The 26,510-nt window shown below is 49.9% G+C and overlaps 1 protein-coding gene across 2 annotated transcripts in view; it reads right to left on the bottom strand.

Annotated features, from left to right (window-relative positions):
* Nucleotides 1–26,510, bottom strand: part of IGF1R (insulin like growth factor 1 receptor) — a 304,861-nt gene that overhangs the window by 32,887 nt on the left and 245,464 nt on the right. For both annotated transcript variants that reach the window (XM_027522149.1, XM_027522150.1), the window contains exons 5-14: nucleotides 25,192–25,336; nucleotides 16,840–17,054; nucleotides 14,817–14,943; nucleotides 13,060–13,298; nucleotides 10,274–10,441; nucleotides 9,938–10,142; nucleotides 6,317–6,600; nucleotides 4,917–5,053; nucleotides 4,278–4,437; nucleotides 214–316 (exon numbers count right to left, since the gene is read on the bottom strand). In XM_027522149.1, the coding sequence (XP_027377950.1) occupies nucleotides 214–316; nucleotides 4,278–4,437; nucleotides 4,917–5,053; nucleotides 6,317–6,600; nucleotides 9,938–10,142; nucleotides 10,274–10,441; nucleotides 13,060–13,298; nucleotides 14,817–14,943; nucleotides 16,840–17,054; nucleotides 25,192–25,336 (1,783 nt within the window). The remainder of the gene's footprint in view (nucleotides 1–213; nucleotides 317–4,277; nucleotides 4,438–4,916; nucleotides 5,054–6,316; nucleotides 6,601–9,937; nucleotides 10,143–10,273; nucleotides 10,442–13,059; nucleotides 13,299–14,816; nucleotides 14,944–16,839; nucleotides 17,055–25,191; nucleotides 25,337–26,510) is intronic.

Here is a 26,510-nt window from a genome sequence, read left to right as displayed (position 1 = left end):
CAACCAGACTCCAAAAAAAAAAAAAAAAATTTCTGCTGTTGAATCATTAGAAAATGTTCTCTTTTTCTGCAAAGAACACTTGACTGGAAAATCAGATTTTCTGATCCATAAGGTATTTCCTTAAACTCCTCAAAAAGTTCATCTTAACGCAGGTTCAAATCATCAAACCAGTCCGAAGCAGCAAGTGTCTGAACTTCGCACCAAGGCACTCACCTTTTTCTATGGAAGACGTACAGCATTATAACCAAGCCTCCCACTATCAACAGAACCGCAATGGGCAGAGCGATCATCAGGTGGATGAAGTTCTCATATGTCGCTGCAGAAACAAGCCAGAAATGACAGCATGTCAGGAGATGAACATATTTCATATTCAGTTGAAAGTATGAAAAAAAAAATCCCTGAGAATTCCTCTATTGCTTATCACGAACTAGGAAGTCTAGTTGGCTATAACAAAAAAAGAGAAAGAAAACCAAGTCATTTGCAAAAATATTAAAGAAGTGCAGACTGAGAAATAGAGTCATTTTTATCGTCAACCTAAGTATATTCTGAAGCAGTTCAAATGATGGATTCAAGTAAAATAATCTCTGGTGGCTCAGTGCTAAAGAATCCTCTGGCAATGCAGGAGATCTGGGAGACCTGGGTTCAAACCCTGGCGTAGGAAATGGCAACCCATGCCAGTATTATCGCCTGGAAAATCTGGTGGGCCGCAGCCCACAGGGTTGAAAAGAGTTGGACACGACTGAGTGCACACACACACACACACTCACACACACACACACACACACAGTTAGATGACTATTAATGGAGTTGCATACATTTGCTAAAATCAGATGAATAGCTTTTTATGTACATAGTGCTCAAGCTCAATCTGTCTTAAGACACTTCCACAGACAACCTAAAAAAACAAGAGTAATTGGATGGCACCCTTTACCAAAGCTGCTCTGAATTCTCCCCTAAACATCAGAGGCCACAGTTACAGTCTGAGACCACAGAGCTCACACCTGCTCGTTACCATGCTCAGCTCTTAGATGACAGATGACAGGCTGGACACTGATCCACATGCTTAGAAAATTCAGCTGGATGCTGACAATCAACATGCCCACAGGTAGCAGAACCACAAGTGGACTACACACACTTCAAGGGGGCAGGGAGGAAACAAGAGTGTGGAGAGAGTCAGGAGAAGCTGGCCAAGCATAGCATGGCTGGAAGTGACATGCAGAGAAGTCAGGGCCGGCTCCCAGGGGCCCTGACCAGGCCAAGCAGCGTGAACTGCACTCTGCAGATGAGGAGGAATAGGGAAGAGCCCTCCAGCCCTGCAGTAAACTTGATAGCACTTGGGTGGGGAGAGCTGGCTGTGCCCGAGGACAGCCTGAGCGGCTGGCAGTGGGGAGGGGACTCTGCCCTCTCCAAGGGAGGGGTCCTGGGCATGTTCTGCATTGCCCGACTTGGACCTCTCGAGGGAATCACTGCTCCTTTTCTACGAATGACCAAGACTCACAGAGATGAACTGTCCCCCGCAAGGTCACACAGGCAGCGGGCTGGCCTTGGCACTTAGGCTTCCTGTACCCCAGCTCGCACTCTCTCCATGAAGTAAGTGCCTTAGAGGCTCTGAGCTGAGGTGGTGGTGGTGGCTACAGAAGCTGGATTCTGAGAGAACACAGAGGCAGAAAAGATGAGACATGGGTTTGAATGAGAAGTGGGCGGCAGGAGAGAAGGAAAGGGGAGCAGTGGCCGTGAGGCTCCTGGCTTGGGGACTGTGCGGGTTACGGGGCCACAGACTGAGCTGAGGAACTGGGGGCGGGGCGGGGGGGAGAAGGATTCTGAAGGTGCCAGCTGTGATTCTGGTTTTGTGCACGAGGCATCTCAAGCGCCTGTGGGATATTTGAGAAATGTCTATGTGGAAATGAGGGTGGAACTCACTGGGGACCCAGTTACATCTATTAAGCTCCCCCATCAATAATTACTTTGCCACTAAATACTACTATTATTATTACTCTGTAAGGACTATTAAACCTATTTTTTTAATTAAAGTATTTTTATCAAAATGCTGTAGAAATGGATGCAGGCTCCTACATTTCCTAGTTCTTGAAAACAGTTGCAAGTTAACACGGCTTTTGGGAAGCTAATGGAGGGTTTTTTTTTTTTTTGCTCCCTGAGGACTATTTATTCTATTTGTATCACTTATACTACTGGTCAGGTTGTACCATGTTCTTTTTGAGTTTCACATTTCAACAGGGACATGAAGAAACTGGAACACATCCAGAGAAGAACAAAATGATTGAATAGCTGGAAAATTGGTTTCTGAGACTGGCTTATGAGAAAGGGCCCCAAACTTGAGATTATTTAGTCTGGAGAAGAAAAGCCTGAAGAGTAATTTAATAGTATTCAAGCACATGAAGGGCTCCTAAAAGGAGAGCAGTTGCCAGAAAGCTTCCAAAGCTTCTGTCTCCTCTGAGGACCGAACAGGAGAGGCGGTTCAACCGTAGCAAGAGGGAATCTGGTCTGACACAAGGAACAGCCTCTTGATAGTAAAGTAGGCACACAGATCCAATTTCCCGGTGGTGTTTGCCAACTCCTGTTGGAAAGGTGCCACCAGAGGGGCTCTGGGTCTCCCACGGGCTCCCAGGACCCACAGGGTTAACGGGGGGCGACAGCAGATAGGACAGCTTCTCGCCAACAAGCCAAGTTCACGGTGCCTCAGAAGCCCACGCTGCTGTTTCAAAGAACACAGCGCCGCCCGAGTCCTCTAAACCTGGGCCCTGTTCCTGAGGGATGGATGTGGACAGGGGAAGGCCGCAGAGCAGGCCAAGAAGTCGCTTCTTTGGGGAGGGCTCTGGGAGTACGGAGAAAGTTCCCTCGCTGGAGGGCATGGCATCTTCCAACTGCAAAGAGCAGGTGAAGCGGGGCGCATGGAGAATTCAGACCATTTCAGATGACGGAACGATCTGTTTAAGCATCTGTTTAGCCCTCATACAGTTCCAGGCTCACAAAATGATGTCTCAAGGTCGGCAATTCTATTTCCCCCCATCCTTCTTTTGGTATCTGTCACATTGGAGATTTCTAAATATCATGCGTGTCTTGGACTTTTAGGCACTAACCAGATGGACTGCTGGATCCATTGAATCCTGAGTTTAATAACTCAGACTCTGGACCAGAGCAGCACGGGTGTGGACGCCAGAGGGGACCAGGGCAGTGGGAACTGCCCACTTGACCCAAAAGAAGCACCACTCAGCACACGGGGGTCGCTTTTTCTCCAACAAGCAGTCAGGAATAGTATTACAACCAGTCTGATCCCATTATCTGAACATAAAATAATCTTAAAAATCTGGTTTCTACTACAAAATAGTACAAACTCAAAATGGAAATAACAAGGAATATTTATGTCACCAACCGAAAATACCGAATTTTCTTGGCCAAGCAAGTACAGTGCCCTTGTGCTCATACATTTTACAAAACTCGGTTTTAAAATCTAAAATCCTCACATAGAATGGCCTTCTAAGAATACTGTCGTGTTGATGGTTTCAGCGTAAACTCAACACACAGCCCAGCCTCTGTGCCAAATGGGGAATGTGTGTGTGCATGTGTGCTAGGTTGCTTCAGCTGTGTCCAGCGCTTTGCAGCCCCACGGACTGTAGCCCGCCAGGCTCCTCTGTCCATGGGATTCTCCAGGCAGGAATACTGGACTGCATTGCCATGCTTTCCTCCAGGGGACTGTCCTGACCCAGGGGTCGAACCCAAGTCTCTCACATCTTCTGTTTCGGCAGGAGGTTCCTTACCACTTGCGCCACCTGGGAAGCCCATCACCCCACAGGAGTACCGTGTACTCTCAATGTGCGTTGCTGCTTTACAAGCGCGTCTGTATTTTACCAACGAGCAGTGATGGAGCGCAGCCTCGGCCTGGGATTCTGTCATGGCGATGACTCCTGCCCTGAAGCAGGCTGGACCAGAAGGCCCCTGGGTTTGTGATCCCCCTTAGGATGCTAAGCCCTGAGTCTGAGCCCCAACCAGCATCCCTGACGAGGAAGAAGGCAGAATGGTCAATTCAGTACTTTGTAAAATGCTCTGGACATACATCAAGCTGAGAGCAAGGGCCCCCTTGCTGACTCCCTCAAAAGAGGGTCCCTGAGGCAGGGACCCCACGTGCAGCAGCTCCCCGGCCTGAGCTCCCAGACGGGATGCTGGCATTAGTGTGCCTCTTCTCGGTGGTGGGTGATGGGAATCAGAAAATCAGGCTTCCCCCGTCCCGGCCCCATCAGCGGCTCCCACCGCGGCCTTACTCTTGGCCTGAACGTAGAAGAACACGGGATCCGTCCACGACCCATTCCCAGAGAGAGAGGTGGCCTGGATCCGGGCTGTGTAGTTCCCTGGGTTGAGCCGGTTTAGCTTGGCTCCTCCATACTTCCTGTACTCCTGTCTGGACACACATTCCCGCTGATCCTGGAAGAAATAAAACACAGGTGTCAATTCCCCACACACGTTGGAAACAGACAGCTGTGGCTGCCTGGCCGCTCGCCCCCCGCTGATGCTGACGCCGACTCTCAGGAAAAGGGCAAACACCGGCTCTACGTGGTGGCAGTCCTCCAGGAACTGAAAGCGCATCAAGCCCTAACCAGACCTTATTACTTTAACCAAAAAGTGTTTCAGAAAGATTAAGTTATTAAGACCAGTCTCTAGGCTGAAAGATCACTTTCTGTAAAGAAACAATTTCTTGGCGGGTAAGGATAAGCCAGCTCCTTGCACACTGTGAAAATTCCTCAAAGAGCAGAGAGCTGCTAGAAAGACCTAAGTCCTCACTGCCTCACCTCCTTATTCCATTGTTTAGTCTTCAGCTAACCAGGGGTGCCCTGTGTCTCGGTGTAATGTACACCACACCTGTAACAGAAATGCACCCACACGTGCTCAGCGTCCAGACTCACCTCGACTTGGGATCCATATTTTATTTCATACATGAGGATCAATCCATTGGGATTCTCAGGTTCTGGCCATTTTAAAAAGATGGAGTTCTCAGGCCTTGGCTCCCAGGTCACCGGCCCAGGAATGTCATCTGCTCCTTCTGTGCAACAATTGAAACAGGCAAGAAAGTTAGATTCGAGCCCCCAGGGAGGGACAGAAACACTGGACTAATTTAAGAACGGCCTCCCCAATGCCTCACACAGGACAGTGGACAACAGCCGTGGCGACTCCTCTTGGCCTGGCCACGCACACACAGCAGGGGTTTTGGAATCAGAACAACCTAATGATTGTAAGTCTCAAGATGCCACCATACCTTCCCTTCCCACTCCGGTCCCCCAACAGAAAAGCCTACTCTCAAGCACAGGAGGACAATCTTGGCAATTCAAGTCACTCAGGTCTGGTTCTCGGCTTCTATGCGATGCTGTTGATACCAGCAGCACGGAAAAGGCGCAGGGTGAGCAGAAGCAGCGGCCCCAGCCTGTAGGCTGGGTCCTGGGCCCCGCCTGTGCTCTGCATCTGCCTGCGGCAGATGCAATTTCTGGGCAGGTGTGAAGGATGGTCCTCAAGCCTGCCTGGGAGGAAGCCGCCAGGAAGCCGCTGCTGAGCGCAAGCTCGCTGGGGTGGAATCAGCGATTCCTGCAGCTGCCGGGGGAGGCTCGGGTGCTTCCTCTCTTGCTTGTGTTTCTTAGAGTAGTAAGCCAGGTGGTGAGCAAAGTCACTGCAGGTTCCAGCTGGGAAGAGCCCTGAGAAATCAGCTGGGCTGTGTCTCTCCTGGGACGGTGAGGAGACGAAGGCTGGGTTGGCTGGCAGAGGCTGGAACCGAACCCAGGAGGCCCCATCCCCAGACGCAGACACTCTGTGTTCCCTGCCAGCTCTGCAGGGAAGCAAATGCTGCAGTTCATCCATCCTGAAAGGTGGATGTGTGGCTGTCTGAGCCATAGGCAGCTTCTAACTTACAAGGGGAAGGTGAAGATTAAGCAAGCAGGACCAAAGACTGCATGGGAGCTGCCCCTGAGGAGTGATGCTCACTCTGAATCAGGGCCGCACACTGGGGATTTCATGGAAACTTAGGGAGGGGCCTGGCAGAAAAGGGCTGTGGGAATGCATAATGCACATCCACGAGAAGAAGGAAAAGAGTCGAGCCTGAATCAAGCTCCCTGCTCTCAAAGTACTTTGCATGGAGAGACTAGGGTGGGAGTGGGGTCGATATGCATGGATGCCATTCCCTGTTGGGCTTCCAAGTCACATGTAAATGACCACTGTTCTTTAATCAGCAGGACTGAGACTAAGAGTGTCAGCCTCTGTCTCTTCAAATCAGTCTGCTCCACTAGGTTGGGTGTGGGTGAGCTGGATCACACTGTACCTGCAGGCATGGTTCTTGCAAAGACAAAGTTGGAGGCGCTGCAGCCAAGCTTCTCAGCCTCATGGTTACAGCTGTGGATGTCGATTCGGTACAGAGTAAAAGGCCGGAGGTTGGAGATGACAGTTCTCTCCTTGTTGTCCACTCTGCTCTCGAAGAAAGGGTACTCAGTCTCGAGCTCTTCCGGGTCTGTGATGTTGTAGGTGTCCAGCACCGTGGTGTTCCTGCTCCGGCTGGACATGGTGGTGTTGGCGATCTGCATGACCTCCCTCCGCTTCCGTTCGGGTCTGCAAGGAAGAGAGAAACGTGGCTTGTAAGTGAGGGCTTCTACCTCTCTTGTCTTTCCTCTGACTCGAGCCAGAGTGAGAGAAAGAAAAGAAAAAAATCTTCACCTTGGAATAAAAGGAGCTATTCAACCCCCTTGTATAACAACCAACAAATTACATGGGGATTTCCTGCCTCATCATTTATTTTGCTTTCTTACATGGGGATTTCCTGCCTCATCATTTATTTTGCTTTCTCTGCACTACAAACCTCAGCCTCACCATGCAAACCACCCTCTTGCTCCCTGAGTGGTTACTCGATGGCTGTTGTTCAGTCGCTCAGTCGTATCCGACTCTTTGCGACTCCATCGACTGCAGCACACCAGGCTTCCTCGTCCTTCACTGTCTCCTGGAGTTTGTTCAAACTTATGTCTGTTAAGTCAGTGATGTCATCCAACCATCTTATCCTCTTTTGCCCCTTTTTCCTCCTGCCGTCAATCTTTACCAGTATCAGGACCTTTTCCAATGAGTTGGCTTTCATCATCAGGTGGCCAAACTATCAGAGCTTCAGCTTCAGTATCAGTCCTTCCAGTGAATAATTAGGGTTGATTTCCTTTAGAATTCACTGGTTGGATCTTGCAGTCCAAGGGACTCTCAAGTGTCTTCTACAGCATCACAGTTCAAAAGCATCAATTCTTCAGCGCTCAGCTTTCTTTATGGTCCAACTTTCATATTCAAACATGCTACTGGAAAAACCACAGCTTTGATTATATGGACCTCTGTTGGCAGAGTGGTGTCTCTACTTTTTAATACACTGTCTAGGTTTGTCATAGCTTTCCTTCCAAGGAAAAAGCATCTTTTAATTTCATGGCTGCAGTCACACACTCCACAGTGATTTTGGAGCCCAAGAAAATAAAGTCAGTCAGCTTCCACTTCTCCCCATCTATATGCCATGAAGTGATGTGACTGGATGTTACGATCTTAGTTTTTTGAATGTTACATTCTTTTTAAAATTATTTACTTATTTATTGGCTGTGCTGGGTCTTTGGTGCTATGTGGGCTTTTTCTCTGGCTGCAGTGCTCAGGCGTCTCTTGCTGCAGGGCATGGGCTCTAGAGCGCAGGTTCAAAACCTGTGGAGCATGGACTGAGTCACTCTGCAGCATGTGGGCTCCTCCAGGATCATGAATCGAACCCCGATCTCCTACACCGGCAAGTGGATTCTTTATCACTGAGCCACCAGGGAAGTCCAAATGTTGAGTTTTAAGCCAGATTTTTCACTTTCCTCTTTCACCCTCATCAAGAGGCTTTTTAGTTCCTCTTCACCTTCTGTCATTAGGCTGGTGTTATCTGCATAGCTGAGGTTGTTGATATTTCTCCCAGCAACCTTGATTCCAGCTTGTGGTTCATCTAGCATTTTGCATGATGTATATAAGTTACATAAGCAGGGTGACAATATACGGCCTCATTGTACCCCTCTTCCAATTGTGAACCAGTCCTTTCCTGGTTTGTTGGGAGGAAGACCCAGGCCCCAAATTCACTGTTAATGAATCTGGGTGGTGGAAAAGCCACTGAACCTGGGTTCTAGTTTGAAAACATCTTTGAGCTCTTTTCTAACCTCCCTCAAATTTCCTGATTCTTGAAAGCATGCACAACATACAGAACATCTCGTCTAACGTGTGAGCAGCAGCCCTAACATCCACTGTGAGAACACGTCACTGGTGGGGCAGGGCAGGAGGTGCTATGGTTTCAATGGCAGGAGAGGAAAGGAGGGGGAAGAAAGCTGTTAAACAACCCAGAGTTTATTCTGGAAAAAATAAAAAAAAAAGAAAAAGCTAGTGCCTCCACTTCTAAAAGGTCGATTTCCTGTTTTAAAGACTTCTAAAGTAAAATGTCTATCTTTGACTAGTATACAAATACCAGGAAGGTCACTTGACAGAAAATAGAAGTCTCTTTCAAAACCCTCTGTTGCTACAACCTTTGCCTTTGAGGGCAAAGCAAATGCAGCATAAACAGAAGCCGGGGGCCGCTGGTATCCCTGCGGGTGGGGAGCTGGGAGAAGACGGATGCCCAGGAGAACGCGCTGGCAACAGGGACACCACGGGGGTGGGGAAACGGGCTTGCAGGTAAAACGCTGGCCTGGATCCTGCTCCTCTGCCCAGACTTCAGGCACGAGGTTGTTTCTAAACCCTGTGCTACAATTTTTCAGAAAGAAAAAGGCACTATCAGCCACCACCCCGTTTCTATCTCCTTCCCCAGACACTACAAGGCTGCCCTGTTGAATGTCCCTCTGTTTTTGATTTTTAACTATTTTTTGTTGTGGTAAAACAAACTTTTAAAATAAAAAAAATAAAAAAAAGCTAACAAAACTTTATAATTTTAACCACTTTTGGGGTAAAATTCAGTGTCAATGATGACATTCATAACGCTGTGTAACCATCACCAAAATCTTTCATCACCCCAAACAAGTTCTACACAGAGTAAGGAGTAACTCCCCATTTTCCCTCTCCCAGCACTTGGTAATCTGTAATCTACTTTCCGTTGCCATGAATTTGCCTGTTCTGGATATTTCACACACATGTCTGTATCTGGCTGCTTTCACTCAGCATAGTGTTTTCAAGGCTCATTCCTGTTGTTTAGAATCTCATTCCTTTACATGGTTGAATATTCCACCGCAGGGAAAGACCACATTGGTTCATCTCTTCATCTGCTGGTGGACACATGGGTTGTTCCCAGCTTTTGGCAACTTGAATAATTCTGCTCTACACATTTATTTTCCTCCATTTTGTCCCCACTTGGCAGAAGTGGCGGCTGGAGCAACAGAGAAGATAGATGCTCTGGGGTTGAGCTGTTTGTCTTGGAAAGGCTGTCTTTGGCACGGCTTCACAAACTTTTTCAAGGGACCCTGTGGTGCTCAGTTACGCTTTGAAGTGGAGCCCCTTTCATAACTGACTCAGTTTCTCCTTCTCACTTCGCCCCTCCTTGGCCAGGCTGGGAGTCCGGCAGGGAGGTGCAGGAAGGGCCCAAACCCCGGCTCCTTCACTTGCTGGTGTCTGCTCGTGGCTGCTGCCTGCCACTCCCTGAGCCCACAGCGGGCTGGCCGGCTGTCACCCTGAGGCCCCCACAGCGCAGGCTGCGAGCTCCTGGCCCGTCTGACAGGGCCGAGCGCCCACCTGCCCAGCGGATCGCCCGCCCTGTGGTCTCTCTGTGATGGCCCCCGGGGCCTCGCTTCCGGGCTGTCAAACCTGCGCAAGGTGGGCTGTGGTGGGGGCGGCGGCACCGCGGAGGACGTGGGGCCTGGGTGCAAAGATGGCGGTGCCCGGGCACCAAGATGGCGGTACCCGGGCACGAAAATGGCGGTACCTGGGCACGAAGATGGCGTTGTGCAGGAAGTTCTCGAAGACCTTGCGGTACTCGGCCTCCTCCTTCTCCGCCTGCTTCTCAGCTTCGGTTTTGGGACAAGCGCAGCACGGCCCTTTCTCCCCGCCGCACACCTCGGTCTTGGGGTTCTCCGTCACCTCCTCGACGTCGATGGTGCCGTCGGCGTACTTCCTGATGGGGATTTTGTCTGCTCGGAAGAGAGTGGCCCCGTGCGAGCCAAGTTACACGGGCTGCCGGGAATGGAGAGCCCGCGCCCCCGGGCTCAGGCCCGCCGCTGCCGCCCACTCCCCACAGACGCCGCCCCGGCCTCCCCCTCACCTTTGGAGCAGTAGTTGTGCCGGTACAGGTAGCTGTCCTGGGGCTGGCGCTGCCAGCGCACGATGTAGTAGCTCAGGTTGCCGTTGGGCAGGGAGGGCGGGTTCCACTTCACGATCAGCTGAGAAGAGGAGTTTGAGGCCGAGAGGACATCCAGGGGGATGGAAGGAACTGGGAGGGGGCAGAGGACGCATCAGAAAATGCAAGGAAGCCGAGAGCCAGGCTGCCAGACACTCAGCGCAAACCCACCAGAGTGTGACCGGGACAGGACACAGCGGTGAACACAGACACAAGACGCCAACCGAACCTCCTTTCCCAACTGTCTTACTTTCCCTTTATAGCATCTGTTCTCAGGGCATCTCCGCGGTGACAAACATGACTGAGCAGTCGACGGCAAAGGACGGTGGGGGCGCAGCCGGGGTTGGGAGGGACGACTTAGAATCTACAGTTAATGCAAATGCTGGACCGTCCTCATGTATCAGCGCTGCCATCCTCCAAGACGTCTAACTCGGGGCAGTGTCAGCAAATGGTAAGACCCACTGCCTTGTGTGTGTGTGGGTGGGAGGAGGGGGTTCAAGGGGGAGGGGGCATAGGTTTACCTGTGGCAGATTCCTGTGGATATAAGGCAGAAACCAACACAATATTGTAAAGCAATTATCCTTCAATTAAAATAAAAAATTTTTTAATTAGAAAAAAAAAACTGACTGACTTCTATTTTATTTGAGATTTTGAATCTCTGATTAAAAAAAAAAAAAAAGGAAAAAAGCCAAAATGAAAGGGGACGTAAAAAGGGTGATGGAGGGTGTGGGGCGGGGCACAGGGGGCTCTGGAGGAGAAGGCGATGAAAAAGGGTCTGTAAATCTGACAACTGTATAACCGCGAATCAGTGGAAGTATGGAGTTATGACTATGAGAAGTCTAAAAATACCTGGAACACACATAAAGCCCTGATTTCAAGTCATGGACTCTTGTTACCATCAAAAGAATATCGATTTACAGGCAAAGCATAAGGATCTGGTCAAACTGTACGTACTATTGCCCCTAAATCCCAAACCCAGAGCTGAATTGTGTATAAAGGGCAAATGCATCCAGGGACCACTGAAATCTTGTTTTCATTAGGTTCACAGAAAAAGCATTGATTTTGGTAGGTTTACCAAAGTGCGAAAAACACCTTCGCTACGTGCCACTTAAGCAATGTGGTCATGTAAGCTGCTTTTTTTTTATAATTGGAGTATAATTGCTTTACAATGTTGTGTTAGTTTCTGCTTACAACAACATGAATTAGCTGTTTGTATACACATGTCCGCTCCTTCCTGAGACTCCCTCACACATCCCCATCTCACCCCTAGGTCATCACAGAGCACTAAGCTGAGCTTCCTATGCAAGCTCCTTTTCACATTTGAAAGCTTAAGGGACAACATATACATGAGGTTCTGAACACTTGTAGGGAAGGACACATTAGGAAAAAGTTATGACTAATGCTAACTTTCTCTGGGAAAATGTTTAACTACTAAATGCTAGGCCATTTTAGTGCTTCCTAGAATAAGTATTTCAGAAACACACAGCGGACCCCGAGATGTTTCAACAACAGGTGTCACAAAAAAACTGGAGCCGAGGACTAAGCCGTTCTCTGACCACCACCTGTAAGGACAGGCGCCAGATGGGGCCAACGGACTCAACTTGTGCAGTGCTTTGTTTTCCATCTTTGGGGAAAGGAAACAAGTTTCTTAAGAACTGGTCATAGCAAAGAAAGATTTTTATTTTCCCTAAATTAGTCACAATGAATTACTTCCAAATTTTTAGGCTGAACAACTTGTTCTGTTTCCTTGAGCCTCTGCTACATCATCCCAGGCCTAGAATCAGAAGTCTGCATCACATTTATTGATACAAATGCTGTACCATCAGTGACATGATCACAGCCACTTAGAAGAGCATTGGGATGGAACAGGGGAGGGGAGGAGGAGGCAAGAGAACATGAGCAAAAGGATTTCCTGACCAACATTTTTTCCTCTCCCTCTTTGCCATTTAAATTCACTTTGTGCTAGCTTGTATGTGTTGTAACAGCCTACGCATTGTAACAATGGCTATCATCAAAAAATGTTTAAGTGCCTTTTAAAATGATGTGCATTTCCCTACTTCTAACCTGGTATTTATACACTTGGAAAACTGACACAAAAATTTGCTCTTGTTAGTTTCAGATTCTGGAGTTGAGAAATGAGGTAGTTTAGAAAATGGGGATCAGGGGAGAAGGAGGCACATTTTCATCAGCAGTCACTTGCAGTGTCTACCACATGGTTCCTCTCATGCTTTCCAACTTGTGTTTGTTTTCTTGGAACCCTAGGCACTACGGGATGAAGGTGAGAAGCCAGTGAGCCCGAGATAAACTGGAACACCAACCGGCAGGGCTTCAGTTCCCAGAGGTCCAACTATCCAAATAAACAAGAAGGGGAGCCTAGGGGACTGTATCCCGTTGGGGCCTCCCAAAGAAACCAACCCAGCACCTTGACCTGGGCTCACTGGTCCAGGACAATCAGAATGATGATGGAAGAGGGTCCTAAGTCCAGAGAAGATGTCCTGGAAGAGGCTGGGGTATTGGGAGTAGGGGGAGAAAAAAATGATACTGCTAAGGTATTCTCCTGATATACTAAGAAGGCATATAAATGAGAGACACTGGCCCAGGACGGGGGGAGACAATGGGCACAGCTCAGGGACAGCCCTCTGACTACACCTTATCATGAGCGAGGAACGTGAGCTGATGAGGCGGGGACAGCGAGGGCCGTGCGTGGGTACCTGATGCGTTGGTGCGAATGTACAAGATCTCGCTCTTGGCCCCACGGATGTGGTCGTTCTCCACCATGGTGAGGGTCACGGCCTTCACGTAAACGGCGTACTGCGTCCAGGGCTTCAGCCCGTGCAGCAAAATGCCGGGCTCCACGTCCTTGTTGGGCGGGAGGTCCACGTCCACCATGTTCCAGCTGTTGGAGCCGCAGGCGTCCTGCCCGTCATACTCCGTGACGTTTTTAAAGGGGCTGAAACACAAGTCAGCGAAGCTCAGACAGTGCTTTATGGTGCTAACACTGAAGTTCTAAGAACCTCCCTGGGGTGTCCCCCCTTCCACTTTCCATAATGGGGATTCTAGGTAAAACACGTCAGCAATTAGATCTTTATAGAATCAAAGTAAGCTACCAGACTCCAGGTCTCACTTGGTTCTCTATATACTATAGAGTCAAACCCTCTGCCTCAGGAAGAGTTAAGTTCTGTAATTACTGGGATTGGAAACACTGCTCCTGAAAAGTATATACAAATACTCTTTCCCTCTCTTCCCACTGTGGCTTTTTTTTTTTTTTTTCACCATAAAAAACAAGGGCAGTCACTTAATGCAAACATCAGTTATTGATAAGAATAACTTCTGGAGGAAAATGCCTTTGTCACAGAAAAACAGCTTCTCAAGTACAGCCTCCAAAATCTAATTTGCTCACAAACAATTCTGATTGCTTAAGTATTTTTATCACACTCAAATATTTAGTTTCCAGGTTATCTCAGACACTAATGTCAACCCCTTGGGGAAAGTGCCAGCCAACCCTGCCAGAGCACTGGTAGAATTGTCAAAGAGGATGGTGGCTCTGCACAGATGAGGAGCTGGGCAGGGATCCCATGCCCCTCAGATGGAAGGGCTGGACAGCCACTGGTTTCTGAAACTGGCATTCACACACCCCTCCCGATCGTCGTGATGGCGGATGAGTGACTCCTGTGTGCTGGGACACTGAATGCCTGAGAATCCTGCATCTGGACTTTCTCATGGGCAAGGCACTCCCAGGGCCCCAGCTGGGGCAGGGGAAAGGGTACCAGATGCTGACACCATGGCTCTGGTTCCAGCTCCAGGGAAGGCAGGCACCCGGGAGAGGCATCAAGGCGGGCCCCGGGCAACCAATCATCTGGATACAGGAGGCGCCGGAAGGGAGAGGCGGACCAAGAAGACACTCCTGCCATCAGGAGAGATGGCTGCCCGGGCAGGCAGGTGTCCCCTGAAGGACAAGAAATGCCCCTGGCAGATTCTGGGAGAGATCCTGAAAGGTTCGGGACGTGGAGGTCAGTCTCTCTCCATTTCCCGTGCCTTGTTTGGAGGGCTTACGATCTACAGTCGAGGGCCACATCTGGGGGGAGGGGCCACAGAGATGACGGGAGTGGACTACAGACGCATTTGAGGGTCACCTCGAGGGGGCTGAGCACCCCGATTCGGGCATCCCTGGACTGTGGGTTAGAGGGCACCAAGGCTACAATGATGCCGCAACCACACGCGCCATCCCAGCTTCTGAATGTTTGGACTGACCTAAGTCACAAAGTAAGTTTTTTGCTTTGGACTTTTTAAATTCAAGCACCTCTAAGCACCCACTGAAGAAGGAAAGGTGTTGAGAAAACACTTTTTCGTTTACAGCTGTCACTGGTGGTCGTGGCTGTCACCGGACAGCAGGGGTCGGCGGTGGGGGGTGGGGGGGGTGGGGGATGAAGCCCGCCCACAGAAGGACGGCCGCAGCACAGACACTCACGCTTCCTTGTAGTAGACGGTGAAGCTGATGAGGTCCCGGTAGTCGGGGGGCCGGTACCGGTGCCAGGTGATGATGATTCGGTTCTTCGACGTGGTGGTGGAGGTGAAGTGCAGGACGTCACTTTCACCTGGGGCAGAGGCACACCCGTGAGGGACAGTGATCTCCGCCCTCCCCTCCCACTCGCCCGCGGGCTCATCTGCTCAGGCCACGGCCCTCTCCCCCGAAGCTGGCTGTGTGTGCAAAGCCCCTGTTGGAACGTCTCAGTGACTCTGCCGTCTCCACTAAGGACCCAAACACTGTGCTACAGGGCCTGCAAGGGGCTCCATCCTTTGCTTTCGTTCAGGCGGGGCCCTGGATGTGAACCTGTGGGCGATCCTTAATAACCTGGAAGAGGACTGCTGGCTGCACCAAGGGAGCTTGTCTCTGCTCATGCCTGAGATGTGGGCCACCGAGGGGGCTGGGGACCTTGACGCTGGAAGAGTCTTCTTAGACAAGGTGACACCTGTCTCACCACTGCGGATCTGCCTGGTTGCGTCAGTAACGGGGCAGGTGTGCCACAGGAGGGGAACTTCTTAGTCTGAGCTTGGTACCGACACCCTCCTGCGTGACACCTCCAGGAACTCCCCGGAGGCTCCGGCAGTGCCGACACATATCGGGGAATGGACTGAGCACTAATAGAGCCCACCTTGCTCGGCACGGCTCCCGTCCTCTGTGGGAGGAGCCTGGGCTGGGGAGCACCACAGGGAGGCTGCCCCAAGTCCCCTCGTGCTCCCGGGCCAGATTCAAACTGCTGAGAACTCGGGGAGGGCTGCTGAAGTCACCCAGGCTGAGACCCGAGCTCTCCTATGAACAGCCCTTTCCACCCGGGGCCCTGTGTTTGCCTGACTCCCTCCCACCACACCCTCCACCCTCAGGGAGGTGAAGCAGAGGCCTGCAACAGTTACAATCCAAGATGTCTGTGGGGCAAAATGTGATGGATTGAGATGGAAAAAATGCTGTAGTTTCCGCTAAAATGTTATTTACAGAGGAAACATTTTTTTTCCCCCAAAAGAAAATAAATGGCTACTGTATTCATGATCCAACAGGTCAGACTGGCTGACTCTGAGCAGAAAAACACTTTGAGAGAGCTATGCGACATCCACTCTGCAATGGTCTAAACAGGAGCGTGGCAAGGGGGGCGTGTGACGCGCAGGGAGAAGGCCCTGCAGCTCTGCGTCGGGTTTCCCTCCTCTAAAACCCCTTCCTGGGCAACTCGAGAGTTTACGGGGTGAATCCCGAGCCCACAAAACAAAGTCCAATGTGGACAGTCTCTAAGATTCTCTCCCACCAGTGTTCACATGTGCACCACCCCGGATCACAGGGGTTAGTCTCCGTTTTTTGCATACTGTCCCTTATCAAAAGCCGATGGTGGAGAAAGCATTTACCTTCATAACCTGATCCAGCCACACAGAAGCACACCATTTTTAAAAGCAGTTTTACATACAAGGTTAGGTGAGAAACTCACCGCTCAGAGGCAAAACCTTCAAGCAGAAGTCATATAACCAATATAAGATTATAATTATACTGTTCTAAATTTAAAAAGCAGTTATCAGTTCAGGGAGGCAGTCTCTCTCCATTTTCCATGCTGTGCTGGGACCAGGATCCAGGTTGGGGGCCCATGGCCACAGGGGCTGCAGCTGAGCCCCTCTGCCCTCAGACCTCCCCTCCACCCCGGAGACTCAGGGCCAGGCTCACTCCCTCCCAGGGCTGGAGAGGACCAGCTCTCCCCTGGAAAATAATCCAACAGTCTGAGTGAGCATAAAAGATGCTTAACTCTGTGTATTCTGTAAGCACCTCTTTAAAATCTGAGTGAAAAGCCATTTATAAATGTTTATACACAGATGGAACCTATGGAAAATTTACTAATATGAATCTGCCTCACTACTGCCTTTGAAGATGTCCAGGTGTTGGTTTAAGAGGCCTGCATGAAGTGAGGAGGGGCCACAGACAGAAGCCACGGCGCAGTATGGGAGGTCGCACTCACAGGAGGCTCTCTCCCCGTTGTTCCTGGTGTTTATGTCCCCTTTGCTCTGGCGCCCTTTAGTCCCCGTCACTTCCTCCATGCGGTAAATCTCCGAGACACACAATTTGGGATTGAACGCAAAGTACATTTTCCCAGCTTTGATGGTCAGGTTGCGGTGGTCCCAGTCCCACAGCTGCTGCAAGTTCTGGTTGTCAAGGACGTAGAAGGAGTAGTTCCTGGAAGCAGAGAGATCAGCATCAGACCGTTATCCTTTGCCTCCAGCCACCCTGCTCTGGGACTCTTCGCCACCTGGCTCCAGAAAACACCGCCTCTGCCGATCAGAGATGGAATTAAGAGTATCTAAGAAGGAAGAGTCCCTGTTAACAATAGCAACCATATGATTCAAGAATAATGTCAAAACAGATAAAACACTAATTTGATGACCCCGATTACACTTCTCACACTAGAGGCTGCTACTCAAATCATTCTCTAGAAACGCCTCTGGTTATTTCTCTCAAGCAGAGTATGTACAACGCACTTGAAATCAGTCCGCGGGAGAACAGATATGCTCTGTTACTCAACCGGAACAGCTTACATATTTGCTGTAGAAAGCCTGCCATTATCCTCGGGGTTAAATCCTATCCCATCCCCTCCGTGCAGCTCAGCGGGGAGGAGAGAGAACGGGACAGGCAGATGGCTCAGTTCCTCCTTCAGATGCAGCCCACCCTGAAAACTCTCAGCTTTGGTCACTGGAGAAGGTGGGGGAGAAGAAATGGCCCCTGAAGGGCAACTCCCCAGGCCACCCATCCAGGCGACAGCAACTCAGTGTCCAACAAGTTCAGGGTTCAGGGCGCACACAGCTGATTTTCAGAGGGCTGGGGGCTGGGGGCTGGGGGCTGGGCCCCACCCTGGGGGTTTCTCCTGAGCAGGTCTAGGGGGGTTGAGGATCTGCATTTTTAACCAGCGCTCAGGGGATGCTGACGCTGTACGTGCTGGGACCACACCTGGAGAGGCACCGGTCTAACAGATGCTGAGCACCATGAGGGGCGGGGGCTCCAAAGCTGACCAAGCGAGACGTCTACCCCGGTGGGTGGACCCAGAAGCAGCAGACACGGCCGCCTCTGAAGGCAAGGCGGGGGGACAGCCAGCATCAGCAGCCGCTAGCCTGGGTCTCCCTAGAAACCACACCACCCACACCCCTCGGGGCAGCAGGCGAGCGGACAGCTCCCGCCCGGGGTCTGGACACACCTGCACAACAGGCGGGCAGGGTCACTGCGCACCCCAGTCCGGCACTGACAGGTCTGTTCCCAGCAGACCTCAGACCCCGCCCCTCCCCCCCCCCCCGCCCCCGCCTGTTTCCTTCTGGGGTTCACTCCAGTGCCCTCTACAAAACTGACTCTAGGCACTGGTGCCACCTTGTGTGCGGTTTCCAAGACCCACTCAGGGATCCAACACACACACAGCAGAGAAGAAAGGACCCCGGCCCCCGTTCCCAGAGCCAGGAAGGACCAGACGGAAGCCCGGCGCGCTCCTCTGCCCTGGGGCGGGGTGCGCTGGGCACCGCCTGGCGCCCGGTGAGGTTCAGGCCTCTACCCGCCAGTCAGCCCACAGGCTGAGCTAAGCGGAAGCCTGGGTCACGCCCAAACTTATTCTCGGGAGTTCCCGGGGCATTACGAGACCGGGCCCAGGACAAGCGGTGAGGTCCACGAGCTGCAGGTACGCACGCACGCACGCAGGTACTCAGCTCCTTCTGCAGTTCCGTCCGTCACTCACGGGTCAGCAGGCGGAGGAAGGGCGTCACCCGAGCGCCCTGCGGGTGTGCAGGGCCCAGGAGGAGCCGCTGCGCCCAGGGGGCATCTGCCCCTGGCCTGAGGCCCAGCCCCTCACGAAGTGCACCTCGCGGGGCCGGGTGGCGGAGGGGCACAGTGAGCCCGCGGGCCGAAAGGCGGCAGCTTGGAAGCCAAGAGGGGCTCCTTCTCACACCCACTGAGGCCTCAGACACATCCCGGGTCACCAAGTCAGCGGCAGAAACGGGCAGGCCAACAAATCCTTTCCTTTCAACGAGAGCTTGCTCCCCAACATAGGAGTATACTGGAAAATGGATGTGAAATATTGTCCAAAGGAACCGAGGCTCAGGCTAGGCACCGCAAAGGCGGGGTTCACCGCACCCCTCCTGGCTGTGTCTGATCCCTCCTAGCCAGGCTGCTGGGGCCGCTGCTCGGAGGAGGGGTGTCCGCAGGTGGAGTCGGATGCCTGCCGGCAAGGGCCGTCCCTGCCCTCGGGCTAGTCCCAGCTCTGAAGGACGCTCTGCGGTGTCACGGCTCCCAGGTGCCCAGGTCGTAACCGCGAGGGACAAAATCTCCTTGTTGGTGCAGAAACCTCTGAGCCGGGAGTGAAGGCCAATTACCCAGGTCAAACTTCTGACTCAACCTAAGATGAGGCTTTTATTTTAGTAAACTAATTTCACTAGCAGGGAACATAACCATACGGAAAATACCTTCTGAACAAAACATCTTCTCCCCCGGGGAGGGAGCATGAATTATAAGGAATTTGACAAATGAATGGCAGGCACACTGAAATTCTGTGTATGTGATTCATCACTTTGAAAAGCGAGATTATCTTTTTACAGTAAACATAAACATTTTTTTTTAACAACTCTGAGAAGGCCTGGAGCCCGGATACCAATATCAATAAAACCCGGTCGTTATGGAGCTGGAGTAAGCGACAGAAAATAAAAATAAAACCCTCCTCACAATAATAACCAAGCCATTCACGAGCTGCCCGTCAATACTGTTCTTGTTTTCCCAACCCCAGCTGGCACCCTGCTGCCCTCCCATTCCTTCTGAGATCAGGTGAGGATTACGAGGTAGGAAAAGGCAGAAACTTGTCTGCACATCTTCAACACACTCATAAACACACTTAGATTTTATTGTTTCCTAAAGGAATTAGCTGTTTAACTCAATTGCTCTGTAAATGTGATTTCCTAATTGTTTCTAAGATGACTGCCTTTACATTCAAAATGTATTTTTAAAAACTATCTGGTTATTTTTCTGTCCCTTACACAGACTCTGTGGTGCCTGGATTTTATCTGTGTTAGTGTCCCTTCCCCAGCTCTTAAGGTTGCAAAAAATGTTTGTTCCTATGCTTGGGGTGGGTCCCCAGTGGGAGGTTATTTCCTTGAGGACATCTATGTATTTCCTGCATCAACATCCTAAATGCCCAGCATATATTGTACACCTAACTGTTTTATTTATGGCTCCAGTCTCAGGGCTGTCTTACCTCTGAGTTGTCAACACCACCACCTCCCCGCCTGCTCAGATGAAGGGCAGGAAAGACCGGGAAGCAGAGGAAGGCACAGTGCTGGGGATTCTCCTCGTACTTAGAAGACAACGCCAGGTCCAAGGCTGGAGTGTCATCTCCTGTCTCACTAGACAGCAACTCTAGACAAAGCATTTCTTGAACTTCTCCCCAGCTGGGACAGATGGGGCTGGGGGAGGGCGGGGCAGGAATGAACACTCTCCCCCTTTCCAAACTTCACTGACAGACTGGAAAAAAGCAATCACCATTCGCTTTATTTCTCAGAGAAAAAAAACACAGCCTCTTCCCTGCGGTCCCTAGGGGGCATCAGAACCCAGCACATGGGGGCTGTCCCCAGCACTCCGCAGCAGACGGAGGGCTTGGTCTTGCACAGAGGCTGCCTCTAATCCGTCTGCAGCAGACTGCTTTCGACTACGTCCAAATCTCCTCCGAAGTTCAATATTTACACCAGCCTTGGGGGTTCAGCAAGGGTAGGAATTTATATTCACATGTCTCTAGAACCAAACAGATCCTCTAAAAATGTTTCCTCTTTGAGTGTTTTAAAAACAGCTTTACTGAGGTATAATTTATCTACCAAAAAAATCCAGTCATTGTAAGCTTTTACAGTTCCGGAGCTCAGTAAACTCACACAGGGGTCCAGCCATGCCCACGAGGCAGTGTCGGAGCCTCTCCACCCCTCCTCGCTCTCAGCACTCCCAAAGCTCTTCATTCCCCGTGGTGCTCAACCTCTGATTCCACCCCCAGCTCTTCACGGCTTTCTGTCTCCACAGTTTTGCCTTTTCCAGAAATCACCCATTACAACGAATGGGAATCTACAACGTGGAGTCTCTCGTGTCTGGCTTTTTTTCACTTACCCTGATGTTTTTGAGGTTCACTTGTGTTGTGACATTATCGTTGGGCAGGAACCCACTGTGCCACGTTTTATTTACCCACTCATCTGCTGATGGACATTTGGATTGCTTCCAGTGGGGCTTTTATTTGCTGTGGGGTGAGGGGGGATGGTATCATGAATAATACTCCTATGAGCAATCCCGTACGAGTCTTGTGGGGGCATGTTTTCGTTTCTCTTGGGTAGATACTGGGGTAGATCCTGGAACTGCTGAGTCACATGACTGAGTGTATATTTTTTGGAAGTGCCAAAGAAGTGTTAAAGTATAGCCATGTTGCAACCTAATCTTAGAGCTGCAAGAAGATAGAATAAAGCACAGTGTTGCAAAGCCAAGTGGTAGAGACGCCTGACTGCATCCAAGACTCCGATCCTTATAACCCTCCACCTCTGTCTAACTCTTACTCTTTTCAGGGCGACTATCCTTGGTGGCACCAACAAATCTGGAATTTTAACTCATTTATCTGATGCTATCACAAAACAGGGTTGTTCAACATCAGGGAATTTTTTTCAGATAACAGAAATATCCTTTTCAAGGGCTTACAAATTAACCATTTCATAGAAACCTTGTACATGTGTATTCCAAAATCCACTTCCTTCCAAAACAGCACAACTTTGGTCTTAATGTCTAAGGTTATTATTTCAGAAACACACCACCTTACACAGAGTGATGTCCTCAAGGAAGCACTGGCCATCTGAATTCTGCTGGCTTAACTTTAGACTGCCTATGTTGTCTGGCCCCTTTACCCAGAGACAAGCAGCCCTGCCACCTGTTCCCATGTGATTTTGCTCTGTGTCCATCACAGTCCTGGATGTCAGATTCTAGAATCAGCTCACTTTAAGTGAGGAATAAGAGGCCTACTCCAGGCAATGCTCTTGAGTTTCACATTCTGGACTTGACTTTGTAGTCTGGGCTACTCGGGAGACATCTGGGGACAGGTCTCAGTTCCGTTTGGAAAGCAAAGGGTGACACATAAAAAGGATGTATGTACTACCAATTTGTCTGCTCAGCATCAAAGCAAAAGGCTATAAAACTTTCTTCCCACTGCACCAAGTGGAAGCACTTACTTGGTCATGAGAGGTATAAGAAAAATCATACTTTAAGACAACAGTGTGACAAGAAAATATCTAGGCAAAAAATCAAAGTTTTGGGGACATGCTTATGAGAAGAAGAAATAAAGGGGTAAAGCAGTGGTTTCCAATTTGGCACACCCAGAAATTACCTGGCGATCCTTAGAAAAGCACTGATGCTTGGATCCTACCCTTAAACGTTCTGACTGAATTGGGATGGAGTACAACTTGGGCATCAGGATTCCTTAAAAGCCTCTGGATGACTCTTAAGTATAGCAAAGTGTGGGAACCCCTGGGGTAAAAGTCATCTTGGCTTATAGCAAAAGCACACGGAAGTGAAAGGTTCTACTAACACTCTGGTAACTCAAACGTCCTGTGTAGGTTCCGCTGCCTATCCAAATTATAACCTCCACACCTGGGTGCATAGCAGCTTACGTAACCCTAATGCCACCTACCTCTCCAGCATTTTTTGCCAAACACGTCCCAGGACGCCCCAGCTCGTTGCCTCTGCTGCTGCCGGCCTGAAACGCCTTTCTTCACCCTCTGCTCTCTGAGCGTTTCCGGAAACCCCCAAGGCCCGTCTCCAAAGCCACCTCTTCTCAGAAGCCTGTCTGATCTTTCTCAATCAGATATCTGACTCTTTTTCATGCCCATGGCATGTGCCTTTTCTTCCCCTGTGGCACTCTGCAAAGTTCGCTCAGCACTGCTGGCATTTATCTATTTATCATCTTCCTTTCTTTTCCGCTTCCTTTGGACTCTTCCTTTCTTTTTTAAGGTTTGAGTGGAAGATTGGCTCTTTTTAACGTTTATTTTGCATTCTTTATAGTTTTAGGTGTACATATAGTGATTCATAGTTTTTACAGTTCACTTTTTTTTTGGCCATACCACGTGGCTTGTGGGATCTTAATTCCGTGACCAGGGATCAAAACTGCATCCCCTGTATTCCTAACCACTGGACCACCATGGAAATCCCCACTATTTTTAAAGGTTACACTCCATTTGTGGTTATTATAAAATATCAGCTATGTCCCCTGTGTTGCACATTTTATCCCTCCCTGTAACTTATTTTATACGTAACAGTTTGTACCTCCTAATCTCCTATCCCTGTACTCCCCACCCCATTCCCCCTCCCCTGCTGGTAACCACGCGTTTGGTCTCTGTATCTGTGTGACTCTTCTTATAGGAGTGAGGGGAGCAGGTGAAGGGGCTGGACCTAACCTCCTTCCTAAGTCTGAGGAGGAGAAATACAGAATTGAGTTGCTACTGCCAAAGCCAGCTGCAGGGGCACTCATCACAAGCAAGGTTACCCAGACCATTTTGGTCATGGGTGAGGAAGGCAGTCAAAGGAACACAGCTCTCGTGTAGAGAAGCTAGGTTCTCAAGTGCTCCAGCTAGAGAGCACTTCCTCCCAGCAATGGCAGGAAGAAATCCAAGGCTGGACACTCAGTCTCCTCAGAGCAACCAGGACTACTGACGATCAGCAGGCTCACCATTGCCATCCCCTGACAAATAAAGTACTAAGATCAGGGGAGGCCTGAAGCTTCCCTGAGCCTGGAAGTGGCCCAAACACCTAAGAGACGATATGCATCTATCTCTAAGAAGACCCTACTGGGGCTTCTGGCTTTACACAAGGTTCAGATCATAAGAAATACGTCATAAATATTTTTGCAAATAAGAGTCACACTTTAATTTCAGCTACACTTGAGTGCATAATACTTTTAGTTAACACACAACTGATAGGTAATCACGTCATGTAATAATTCCTAGTAAAAATTAACTGAACTCTCCTGCTAGCTCTCCCCTCTGTCTATATCACTTGCTCAACCTGGGGGAAAAAAGTGTATCCTCAAGCAGAAGGAAAACTTGCAGGTACCAATATGCTAAAGAAAAGGTGCTCACCATCACCAGAGTTTCAAGAAAAACCTACTTGGAGGAAAAGGAAAAATAGCTGTGCTAAAATTCATTTTAAAATTGACTACAACCAACAATAACTATCACCTCAAACTGGCAGAGCCTTGGCTTGCTCTATTGGTGACCTGGGACATCGGGCTGAGCACAGCAGCAGCCTCGGTGGATTCACCAGGAGGAAGATGTTTTTCGAAAGAAACAGGGTTCCCAGCGGGGAGGACAGTATGCTTTTCGGGGATGGAATGAAGTGCTGCCCCCTCTCTTTGGCTATATCAGATGATGGAATTTTAAGAATTTAAGACTGACTGAGAGTGAGTCTGAGAAAAGCAGGAGGGCTGTAAGGAAACCCTTATGTGGTAACTTTATCCATCGGGGCACATAAATCAGCAAAGACAACCTTTCTCATGACCTTCCCACCTCTTGCTTTCCTAAATTATTTCCCCAAATTCTCTTTAGAAGGAGTTAACTCATTAATGGATGTCTCCTTTTATTTCGAAGCATTAGCTTAAAGCAATACAAGAATTATATTTAAAGGGGAGCCTGTGAAGAGAAGCGCATGTGCACAGGAACACCTGGGGTGAATTCGGGAGGGAAACTGCCCATGTGTGTGCAGCGATCGAAGCACCTATTTTCATTCCTCAAGCGGTGGATGGCCTTGGGCGAGGCTAAAACCCTTATCACAAAGCGCATCTCTGCAGAAGGCAAACGTTCTACCAGTAGCACAAATCCTATGAGCTGATCAATAGAAACAATTCTGTGAGTCAAGATTTCTTTGTAACCAAATGAACTGTTCATACGTCTCCGTATTTCTGGTGTTCCAACACATCTGAAAAGGTGGAATGGCTTTTACGAAGTGGACCACAGCATCCAGAGGGAGATAAGGGGCCCGGGACGATGGTTTCATGGAGAGGTGAGCCATTCAGCCCCCATCTCAGTGCTTTTGGTGCCCTCCACGGCCCTGTCTGCTGCTTTGCCAGCACACAGGCAGACACCCACCCCCAGATGGGTCAGGACCCAGGCTCAAGGATGGAGAATCTTGACTGCAGGAGACTCCGCGCGAGGAGGCGGCCCCACGCAGGGCGCCCCCACCACGGGCACTGCTGCTTCTTTTTAACGAGAAAACCTTAAAGGCAGCGTGTGTAAGTGGCGGTGGCGGGAGAGCATCAGCTGCTGCAACGCGAAGCTCTTACCCCTCTAGCTGCTCCTCCCCTAGGATCTGGCGCAGGTTCTTCAGGAAGGACAAGGAGACCAAGGCGTGGGAGTGGCGGATCTTCACGTAGCCCGTCACCACCTCGATGAGCCCCATGAAGTTCTCCAGTTCCGAAGCGATGTTGTCTGCGGCAGGGGGACAGGGTTACTGCGCGCCTTGTCACAGGGGGACACACGTTTTCTCGCAGACCCGTGTGGGCAGCACTTCGGCACAGCTCTTGTGTCCCTGGTGCCCCGAGATGCGAGGCCTCCCAGGATCCCTGCCCGTGGTCAAAAATGCGTTTCCCTAAGTGTGGCTTTCAACTCCCAATGCCTGGGATGGGCCCCCGAGGCGGGGGGAGGGCAGTTTCTAGAAGCCTGAGGACTGCAGCTCCCAGGCTGATTAACAGAATGTAAAATCGTAAACACCAGACTGCCAATTAGCTAAGGCGGACATATCCAGGGAACATCTCTAATATGCTCTGTCAACAGCACTGCCTCCACAGTAGAAGGGCATGACTAAACAAACAATGTTTTCTCGGTCTCACTAGGAACTGCTTCTGCTGCATTCCTAGTTCCTAAGATACAGGGATCTATATTTAAAGACTCCATCTTACTAAGACTGCAAGAAAAGGCACCAAAATATTAACAACGGTTATTGGCAGGTAATTTTCAATAATTCACTTCTACGCTTCTAAATTTTCTATAATGCACATACATGATTCTCACAGGTGGAAAAGAGTTGGGAACATCATTGCTAACACATGTGCAAAAATGACAAGCTGTATGAACAGTGTATTTACTCTTACAGCCTTTTTCTCATAGTAAGTAAAAAGCATAAACTTCAGTTCAACTTATGCCAAAATTACAAGGCATACTATAATGAATTGGGTGTGGTTCAACCAATGGAATTGTACTGTGTATGACCTGTGAAGGCTTAGTTAATAAAAGGTTCTGCTTTGCTTTCAACTGATAAACATCAAAGAATAAGGATACTGTCCTCTAGGGCACGGAGAAGGCAATGGCACCCCACTCCAGTACTATTGCCTGGAAAATCCCATGGACGGAGGAGCCTGGTGAGCTGCAGTCCATGAGGTTGCTAAGAGTTGGACACGACTGAGCAACTTCCCTTTCACTTTTCACTTTCATGCATTGGAGAAGGCAATGGCAACCCACTCCAGTGTTCTTGCCTGGAGAATCCCAGGGACAGGAGAGCCCAGTGGGCTGCTGTCTATGGGGTCGCACAGAGTCAGACACGACTGAAGCAACTTAGCAGTAGCAGCAGCAGCAGCCTCTAGGGCAAGGCCCTGTGTTTCTGGAC

The sequence above is a fragment of the Bos indicus x Bos taurus genome, chromosome 21 (assembly GCF_003369695.1).
Source record: "Bos indicus x Bos taurus breed Angus x Brahman F1 hybrid chromosome 21, Bos_hybrid_MaternalHap_v2.0, whole genome shotgun sequence".
Lineage (NCBI taxonomy): Eukaryota > Metazoa > Chordata > Mammalia > Artiodactyla > Bovidae > Bos > Bos indicus x Bos taurus.
The sequence above is the reverse complement of the archived record's forward strand: the minus strand, read 5'-3'. Positions and strand labels throughout refer to the sequence as shown.